The sequence below is a fragment of the Colias croceus genome, chromosome 24 (genome assembly GCF_905220415.1).
Source record: "Colias croceus chromosome 24, ilColCroc2.1".
Lineage (NCBI taxonomy): Eukaryota > Metazoa > Arthropoda > Insecta > Lepidoptera > Pieridae > Colias > Colias croceus.
This window is the reverse complement of record NC_059560.1, coordinates 4,918,904-4,928,943: the sequence shown is the minus strand read 5'-3', so window position 1 is coordinate 4,928,943 and position 10,040 is coordinate 4,918,904. Positions and strand designations below refer to the sequence as shown.

The 10,040-nt window shown below is 31.5% G+C and overlaps 2 protein-coding genes across 2 annotated transcripts; both read left to right on the top strand.

Annotated features, from left to right (window-relative positions):
• Positions 1 to 785: 785 nt before the first annotated feature.
• Positions 786 to 3,627, top strand: LOC123702645 (myrosinase 1-like). Its single transcript, XM_045650407.1, has 6 exons — positions 786 to 818; positions 1,048 to 1,175; positions 1,395 to 2,065; positions 2,290 to 2,598; positions 2,784 to 3,022; positions 3,438 to 3,627. The coding sequence occupies exons 1-6, from the start codon at positions 793 to 795 to the stop codon at positions 3,625 to 3,627; spliced, it is 1,563 nt and encodes a 520-aa protein (XP_045506363.1). The 5' UTR covers positions 786 to 792.
• A 2,285-nt stretch (positions 3,628 to 5,912) lies between these two features.
• On the top strand, positions 5,913 to 8,846 carry LOC123702861 (ubiquitin-like domain-containing CTD phosphatase 1). The gene is made up of 5 exons (XM_045650694.1): positions 5,913 to 6,152; positions 6,635 to 6,816; positions 7,254 to 7,389; positions 7,591 to 7,802; positions 8,029 to 8,846. The coding sequence occupies exons 1-5, from the start codon at positions 5,984 to 5,986 to the stop codon at positions 8,359 to 8,361; spliced, it is 1,032 nt and encodes a 343-aa protein (XP_045506650.1). The 5' UTR covers positions 5,913 to 5,983; the 3' UTR covers positions 8,362 to 8,846.
• The last annotated feature ends 1,194 nt before the right edge of the window (positions 8,847 to 10,040 follow it).

Here is a 10,040-nt window from a genome sequence, read left to right as displayed (position 1 = left end):
TATCTAAGTAGTATTCTACGCGAGTATCGTATTCTAGAAGTATCGTACTTACCTAATGGCAGAAGGGCCTTAGTAACATTATATTCAAAATTGATCTTAATCAATATCCCAATATCTCTGCTATCCCATAGAAAAGATCTATAATTATTATATTCATAGAGTCTGTATATTTTTATCTATTTAATCACCCATAAATCATCAGTGTAACGATCAGGCCCAGAGTCCTATGGGAGTTTGCCATTCTCCTTTGATTCTCTTATGTCTACACATAGACTTCATTAAAATACTACTAAATACTAATAACCACCCTGTAAGCTAAATAAGCTTAATAATGTTATCCTTTTTTTAAAGTGGAACTTGTTTCACTGTATCACACACAGTTAGTCAGTTATTTCATCTCCTAAAAATTGAATTATCAATATATGCATCGAAGTACAAATTCTGCCAGTTTTTTTAACATTTTCTTTTACTTCAAACTAGTAGTGTGTTCGAAGCTTCTTTGGAATCTTGAATCTCAAACTTTCCTCGAAATCCATTCTACTCAGGGAGCACAAAAGGAAAACAAATAGCGCAGTAGTAAGGACCATAGAGTACATTATTACAAACGGAGAGTAGGTAATTAAGGACTATTCAATTTATCGCTTACCTACAGACAGAGACGACGGATAATATTTTTTTTTTATACTGACGATGATTAACCAATTAAGTATTATGTATCATTATTGTTTGAGACTAACCCGCTGTTTGTATCTATTGTATTACGATCAGTCTACTCGTTAGCGCCTTGCTGTGATGGCTCCATCGTTATATTTATTTCTGTAAGTTTTATTTGATTCGTTATTGAACATAGCTACTTATTAATTTTAAGTAAATCAATTCGATCTTTCAGAAATCAGAATATTCTTTTGCTCATCCTTCGTAGAAAAAAAATTATAGACAGTTTTGTAAAAATAAATTTTAGAAAAAAATGGTCAAAATTTAAAAATGTTTTATTAGTTACGTATTTTTATTATGTATCTGCATTTTTTAAAGTTTTTTACATTGCAGTTTTCTACTTATATTTAATAGTGGAAATCGTGTTGCATCTAAAAGTAAAGTGAGAAGTTTCCCTGAAGGATTCCTGTTTGGAGCCTCGACGTCGGCTTATCAAGTGGAAGGAGGTGCTTTTGATGACGGTAAATATTCCTTAACATAAACCACAATATTAGCTACTAAGATAGAGAAAAGATTTTTTTTCTTTGTTGCTTTGTAGAATGATTTAACTCAAAATATAACCGATGAACGATTAAAAAATTATTTTAACAGCAGACAGGTACGTTTGGCAAATTTTAGTTTTACTTTGTTGTATATTTTTTAAGTGAGGGATCAAATAATATCGAAGTTATTTATTTCAGGCAAAGGTTTATCTATATGGGACGTAACATCTCACGAGAAAACGTCACCCATTCAAGATGGAAGTACAGGCGATGTGTCTGCAAATTCTTATCATTTTTACAAACAGGACGTAGAAATTATGAAAGATCTTGGCTTAGATTTCTACAAGTTCTCTATTTCATGGCCTAGAATCCTTCCTGATGGCTTTGCAAATAATGTGAACAAAGCTGGAATAGACTATTACAATAACCTTATAGATGAAATGTTGAACAATAGTATAAAACCATTTGTAACAATGTATCATTGGGATTTACCTCAGCAGTTACAGAAAATTGGAGGTTGGACCAATCCGTACATAGCGGATTGGTTTAAAGATTACGCTAGTGTTTTATTTGAAAATTTTGGGGATAGAGTTAAACACTGGATTACTATTAATGGGCCTAGTGAGATTTGCTACGGCGGGTATGGTTCAGACCTTTTGGCGCCGATGTTAAATATGACTGGAATAGCCGATTATGCGTGTGCCAAAAATGTTCTTCTGGCTCATGCTAATGCTTATCACTTGTATGATGAAATGTTTAGAGAGCATCAGAATGGAACAATTGGTATTGCTTTGAACTTTACCTGGTTCGAACCGACGTCCGATAATCCTGATGACCATCAAGCTGCACGGGATGCAAGACAGTTCTTAGTGAGTTTGAGGGTCCTTTTTATACTTTTACCTACCTACCATGTCTGTTCCTATGGTAATTTCTATAATATTAATACCAAAAGTACATCAAATTTAAATATTTCCGTATAGATAACTATAAATGTGTTTTCGATAGAATTGGTTTTTCAGCCAGGAAGGAAAAGTTGTTGATGATTTTACGTCAACAATGTTTACAATAAGATATTTTGTTTAAAATTTTTCAGTTTGGCCAATACGCGCATCCAATATTCACAAAAGAGGGCGACTTCCCGGAAGAATTTAAAAGGAAAATTGCAGGGAAAAGCGCTGAACAAAGTTTCAAGCGATCACGACTTCCAGAACTATCTGCAACTGAAGTGACTGCTATACGAGGATCAGCAGATTTTCTGGGCATCAATTCATATACAACTAAAATGGTATATAGGGATGCTTCGATAGAAGGCATGTACCCAGTGCCATCTTATATGGACGATATGGGAGTCGTCATTGTAAAGGATTCAATGTGGCCACAATCACAGACGGATTGGTTGCAGGTACCTAATGCTCACTTGCTAGTCCAATACAATTAATGCAAGTACGAATAAAATTTATGTTTTTTTTACAATCAGATAACTACTCACAATAATTATTATGGTTTTTCTCCGATGTAAGAGGGTGTTATATTACCTTTTAATTATTAATATTTTTCCCAGATACGCTAAATAAATAATCTTTACAGGAAGTGCCATGGGGATTTTATAAAATGTTACGAGAAGTGAACAGACTGTACGATAATCCATTGGTTTATATAACCGAAAACGGCTGGTCAACAGCCGGTGGTCTTCTCGATGAAGATAGGATACGTTATCTAAGGAATTATTTATCTGCTTTATTGGATGCCATAGATGCTGGCTGTAATGTGCAAGGATATAGCGTTTGGAGTATGATAGACGCTTTTGAATGGAGGGATGGATATAAGTAAGTCGTCTTTTCATAACGAAATGTTAAAAAAGTGTGATAAGAGCCTCTCCGATTTGTTATGAGTTATGACAATATAGATGATAGCATAATAACGTTCTCAAATATTACCTATTGAATATGTTTATTATCTATACTAATATTATAAAGCTGAAGAATTTGTTTGTTTGTTTGAACGCACTAATATCGGGAATTACTGGTTCGATTTGAAAAATAATTATTTCAGTAGGTTGCTCATTTAGCGAGTAAGGCTATAGGCTATATTATGTATAACATCACGCTAAGACCAACCAGGAGTGGATCTACGCTGATGAAACCGCGGGGCACAGCTAGTCAGATGCAAGGCTAATTGCATTATTATATATATTAAGTTTGGATGATTTTTTTCTAGAATAATCTTTGTTTTATTCTTTAGCGCAAAATTCGGATTATACGAAGTAGACTTTTCGAATGAGGACCGCTCAAGGACGCCCAGGAAATCGGCCTTCATTTACAAAGAAATTATAAAAAGCAAATCTCTTGATCCACACTATGAACCTGAAGTGTATCTCGAGGAAGTTCCTGAAAATGAAGAAAAGAAAGACGATTACGTATACAATAAATAAATAATACAGTTATCATTATGGTTGATTTTATTTACTACAATAATATAGTATTTGGTTTTTGGATGTGTAGGGAACTAGGGATTAGTATTAGTAGAGTAAACTTGCGGCCAAAGTTTGACTGGCAACCCAGTCGATATATTATATATACAATTTTGATTTTAGCAAATAAATTATGAACGCACTAATCCTGACCAGTGCAAACTTAGCACCCCATCTATGGAATTTTGGGTCGAAAATGACCTTGATCGTTAGGTCCCCGTTAGGTCCTTTAAGGTCCCACAATTTTTTCGTTAGGTCCCCTTTAGTTTATTTTTAAATAATTTTTTAAATTTTAGGTATAAAAAAGTGCACTTTAGCACCCCATCCATAGAATTTTGGGTCAAAAATGACCTTAATCGATAGGTCTCCGTTAGGTCCTATAAGGTCCCACAATTTTTTCGTTAGGTCCCCTTTAGTTTTTTTTTAATATTTTTTTTTTAATTTTAGGTATAAAAAAGTTACACTTTAGCACCCCATCCATAGCAAAATTGGCGAATTTTATCAAAATCGTATTCTTTACCGTTAGGTGCGTAGAGGCCCATCGTTGAAATTGTTAAATTATTCTATTAAAATTTATATATACATATATAAGAAAGTCGTGTTAGTTACTCCACTTATAACTCAAGAACGGCTGAACCGATTTAGCTGAAATTTGGCAGGGAGGTAGTTTAGAGCCAGGAGAAGGATATAGGATACTAAATATGTACCACGGGCGAAGCCGGGGCGGACCACTAGTTATAAAATAATTGAAACCTGCGCATGCGCCTTAGAGCATTAAGGCATGCGCACATCATACATAAACAGTGCGAAATTTAAATTTGTATCGTTTCATTTATTAAATTAAATCAATAAATAAATCAAGCAAAATAATAATAATAATATAAAACAAATCATACCTACTTATAATAATGTGCAATGCAATCAAGATGAAAAGCATCAAAATATCAAGTCACACTTAACAATGCATTGAGATATTTCTCGTAAACACTCTTGTTTTTCCTTGAAAACTTGTTCTCTTTCAAATTGTTTCATTTTAAATTTATTAATCATAGTTTAAACTTTTCGTCATGTTTTCAACTCAGTTTTTAAAAATAATTTTTTTTTGAAATCACTAAAATCCTAAGCTAAAATCGCAGAAAAAAAGATCACTTTGACAAGCTTTGACACATCAACAACTCAGGTTTTAATGACAGTTAACTGTCAAGTGTTGCCATTAAATTTTCAAAATAAAAAGCCAGTTTCATCTTTTGAACCAGACGTGACTAGTATAGATTTATTTATTGATTTAATTTAATAAATGAAACGATACCAATTTAAATTTCGCACTGTTTATGTATGATGTGCGCATGCCTTAATGCTCTAAGGCGCATGCGCAGGTTTCAATTATTTATAACTAGTGGTCCGCCCCGGCTTCACCCGTGGTACGTATTTAGTATCCTATATCCTTCTCCTGGCTCTAAACTACCTCCCTGCCAAATTTCAGCTAAATCGGTTCAGCCGTTCTTGAGTTATAAGTGGAGTAACTAACACGACTTTCTTATATATGTATATATAAATTTTAATAGAATAATTTAACAATTTCAACGATGGGCCTCTACGGACTTAACGGTAAAGAATACGATTTTAATAAAATTCGCCAATTTTGCTATGGATGGGGTGCTAAAGTATAACTTTTTTATACCTAAAATTAAAAAAAAAATATTAAAAAAAAAAAACTAAAGGGGACCTAACGAAAAAATTGTGGGACCTTATAGGACCTAACGGAGACCTATCGATTAAGGTCATTTTTGACCCAAAATTCTATGGATGGGGTGCTAAAGTGCACTTTTTTATACCTAAAATTTAAAAAATAATTAAAAAAAAAACTAAAGGGGACCTAACGAAAAAATTGTGGGACCTTAAAGGACCTAACGGGGACCTAACGATCAAGGTCATTTTCGACCCAAAATTCCATAGATGGGGTGCTAAGTTTGCACTGGTCTAATCCTGCGGTGGGATCTTAGACTAATATAGATATATGGAGTTAGCTTATTTAATTCCTTGGTAAAGTATTGTATTATACATATAAATTAATAACGATAGCGTTTAATTAATTTTGACATTTTAATAATAATTATAATATTTACCTTGATCTTTTATGCACAACAACTTTGATTATACATCAGATTGAACGCATCTATAGCCTAAAAAAACGCACTGTCATTTTGACATTGACTTCAATCCGACATGACTTCAAACGTAAATGTCAATTGTTTTGTTTATGTGTAAGTGTTACAAGTGTTATCGTAACACGTTTTGTTAAAAAATAAATGGAAAAATGTGTGATTTAGATCAGCCTATAAAGTTGTTTGTGAAGTGGAATGGAAAGGAATATGATCTTCCAGAACTATCGCGGTCGGACTCGGTAGCAATGTTGAAAGTCGCCATAGAAAATGCCACAGGAGTTAGACCGGAAAGACAAAAGCTTCTCAATGTTAAATTTCAAGGTATTTATATTTAATTTATAAGCTGCGTTAACATATTTAATATGAGGGTTTTGTTTAATTTTAATATGCCATGTAGTAAGTATTTGTTCCCAGTTACCATAAATTTAAAAAGTGACCGAAATTTGAGGTAACATTTGTTTCATTAGGATCTGCAATATGCTGCATACTAACAGACGAATTCATCGCATCTCATGGCATTTTCATATAAAACTAGTTAATATGTTTTCTAGACTAAATATTATATTTTATACCAAGTACTCCCTCATGCCATATGGGCATGAAAATCATTATAAATTTAAAATAATAACAAGTTTATGAAAATAATGCACCATAGTGAATCCCAACACAACTGGTTTATTTGTTGATGAGTCATTGGCATTGCCTTGCACATCTATACCTACTTAATATTATGAAGCTGAGTTTGTTTGAACATGCTAATCTCAGAAAATACTGGTCCTTAATAAATGAATAATATTTCTCAGGAAAGGTAGCCACAGATAACTACACTCTATCTGAGCTGAATTTGAAACCGAACCTCAAAATAATGATGATGGGTTCGCTAGAAGAGGCGATACAAGGCGCTCAGTCTAAGCCTGATGGTGGGGATGATGTTATTAACGATTTGGATATTGAAGAAGAAGAGGTGGATGTAGAAAATCAAGAGGTATTTAATTTATGATAAAAAATTTGATTGTTGTAATTTTGATGGTATTAACTACTAGCTTTCCGCCGCTGCTTTTTCCGCGTTTTGTAATTTGGATTTCCGATATAAAACCTATTCTAAGTAGTATTTTCTAGTTTTTTGATTGGTTTGATTTTACGCGAGTATTATACATTTAGAAATTAACACTTTACAGCGAGCGTGGTCACGGGGAGACAGAACGTCGAAACGTCGGGAAAATAATAGAATGAATAAATCGCGTTTAAAATCCGTTAAAAAGTCTTTAATTTCTAAACCTATTCTAAGTGTTAATCCATGTTACCCTCTATATCTTTTCTTATTTAATAGGCAATTACATTGCTTAATATATTTTATAATTTCTTAATTGTAAAAAGAAAGTGGAAAATGTATACTTAATTATAAACATATGCTTTTTTCAGATTTATTTAGCAAAGATCAATAAAAGGGTACGAGATTATAAAATAAAAGTATTGAATGAACCAAGACCTGATAAGAAATTGTTAGTACTGGATATAGACTACACTCTGTTTGATCATAGATCAGTTGCAGAAACAGGTATGACATATTTTTTTTTAATAATAGTCTGTATTTTCAAGCAAAAATTATTTATCTATAAAAATAGCCATTAAACCATTTCTATGTGACATTAAAGACAAAATAAACAACCATATTTTCACTTCCATAACATTAGTAAGGAAGCAAGGATAAGGATTCATGATTTTATTTGTTCATAAAATTATGTGATATTTATTTCAGGTTACGAGTTAATGCGTCCATTCCTACACGAATTTCTAACATCAGCTTACAAAGACTATGACATTGTGATCTGGTCGGCAACTGGTATGAAATGGATAGAGGAGAAGATGAAATTATTGGGCGTGTCTACGCACCAGGATTATAAGATAATGTTCTATTTGGATTACTTAGCTATGATCACTGTACACACACCTAAATATGGTACTATTGATGTAAGTATATGTTTTCGTTTAGTAAATACATAATATTTTTTGTCTTTGTTAACTTTTTAATCTGTGCAATCATCTGTAATTGTTCCTGCTTATTTCTTTTATTAATTTGTAAATAAAAAATAATAAGTAATTAATGTATTACATTTTTAGTTAATGCTATACATACACTACATAATCATACTCAACAACCATTGAAATCATTAATTTATACTCATTTGTTTTACAGGTAAAACCTCTAGGCGTTATTTGGGGTAAATACCCGCAATACAGCTCAAAGAACACAATAATGTTCGACGACATTCGAAGGAACTTCATCATGAATCCAAAAAGCGGGTTGAAAATACGAGCATTCCGACAAGCGCATTTAAACAGAGACAAAGATAGAGAATTACTGCATTTATCCGGTTATTTGCGGGAAATTGCCCGGCATTGCGACGACTTTGATACTCTGAATCATAAGAAATGGGAGAAATATAAACCGGAAAAGAGAAAGCAAGCTGGCAGTAAAAGAAAAGCTGACGATAATGCCGACAGCTCTGGTGCAACCGCTAATGAATAAGTTTATATAAGTTCAGCCTCAAGGTTTAAGACTGCAAATAAGACTTTTACAGCTTTATAACAAAAATCTTAGATAATTTACAGTCTTACTCTTATCAATTGATTCTAAAGTGATAAAGACTATGTGTAACCGTCTCAAAGCAGATATCTGTTAAATTTCTCTCATTTTGTGGTAAGACTGATAGTGTTCATGTATTTATATTGTATGCACCAAATATGTATAGAATATAGATTAGTTGTTCAGTATTGCAATTAAAATTAATTTAAATAATCCCTAATGTAATGTTTTGTCGTGCCTCTATAAAATTTATATCTGATTCTATTTATTTGTACTTATTGGTTTTCATTGTGTAGAAAATGACATTATATTTACTTAAAAGTTGTAACTATTTATTATTATTTATCCCAACAGTCACAAGCTAGCAGGATCATATTAAAAGAGCATTTAAATTGAAAATAATACTCCAAATAAATACTTACAAAAGATTCCATTTTTTATTATTTTGGAAAAAATAGCATTGAATATTTAGTTCTGTCCCCCCCCTACTTTCACTTCTATGAATAAACTTAAACAGGTGTATCTTCATTATATATTCTAGAAATGCTATCTTTATTACCTACTTGTAAAACTAGTTTATCCTGGGTGTGTGCGTACTTATTTTATCCTATTGGTCTTAGGATGAACTAGTTTGGCCTAGGCTATACCAGTTCATCCGATCGTGTATAGGACAAACTAGTTTGGCCTAGGCAAAACTAATTTGTCCTGAAATCGGGTTTGGCCGGTAACATAGGTATCTAATATGTTTCTCATAGATAATAAGAAATAATCTCAAAAGAAGACATATTGTAGGTAGGAGTCTATGGAAGGAAATCACTATCAATATTTTTAAATACCTCATTACTATTTATTTTACCTAAATATGACCTAAATATAGGTATTATTTTATTTCTCTACAGTGATTGTTACTTAAGGAATTGTAGGTGTCTTTCATTAATGATGTAACTTATAACTAGGACATAGTCTTAAATTTATTTCAATAGGATGCTCTCAATTTTTCCAAAGATCTTGTGAATAGAAAAAAAAAACACATTTAAGAATTTCATACTTTTATTGTCATTTTATCACCTAAAATACACTTTATAAGTTTAAAGTCAGCCTTATTGATATTCAAAAATTTCATCACAGTATGATATATATTTGAAGCACTTAATTTCATTTTTATTATTATAGACATTTAATAAAGTAAATGGCTTATGATGCCTCTAAATATAAAAGATTATAATTATGTAATAACATATAAAATTAAACAGCTCTAAAAATTAATGAGCAGAGTGAATAATTTGATTATTATTTTTTACCTTATTTTTTTAACTAGGTACCTAATTCTTATGTTTTGTGACATCAGTCTAAAATATTTTGCATGATTTATCAAGAATTAAAAATATACATAATAATAAGTCAATAATAGTTCATACTTCATAACATACCTACCTATAAAATGTTAACAAGCTTATAATGAATGCAAGCATATTTTTATACAAAAATAAAATATTTGATGTAAGTCCAAATAACAAACTTCATACAAAAAAAATAACTTTAACTTTAAAAAAATAAATATGTATTACATTAATATAATATATTGTATTTTGTATTTAATATTATTATATTATATTTTGTAT

Bases quoted from the DNA above. Each gene is read 5' to 3' on its own strand.
- LOC123702645 (XM_045650407.1), top strand. From the start codon at position 793: ATGGCTCCATCGTTATATTTATTTCT. The intron at 2,066-2,289 runs GTGAGTTTGAGG...AAAATTTTTCAG, and splicing joins GGGATGCAAGACAGTTCTTA to TTTGGCCAATACGCGCATCC. The intron at 3,023-3,437 runs GTAAGTCGTCTT...TTTATTCTTTAG, and splicing joins GAATGGAGGGATGGATATAA to CGCAAAATTCGGATTATACG.
- LOC123702861 (XM_045650694.1), top strand. From the start codon at position 5,984: ATGTGTGATTTAGATCAGCCTATAAAGTTGTTTGTGAAGTGGAATGGA. The intron at 6,817-7,253 runs GTATTTAATTTA...TGCTTTTTTCAG, and splicing joins TGGATGTAGAAAATCAAGAG to ATTTATTTAGCAAAGATCAA. The intron at 7,803-8,028 runs GTAAGTATATGT...TTTGTTTTACAG, and splicing joins CTAAATATGGTACTATTGAT to GTAAAACCTCTAGGCGTTAT.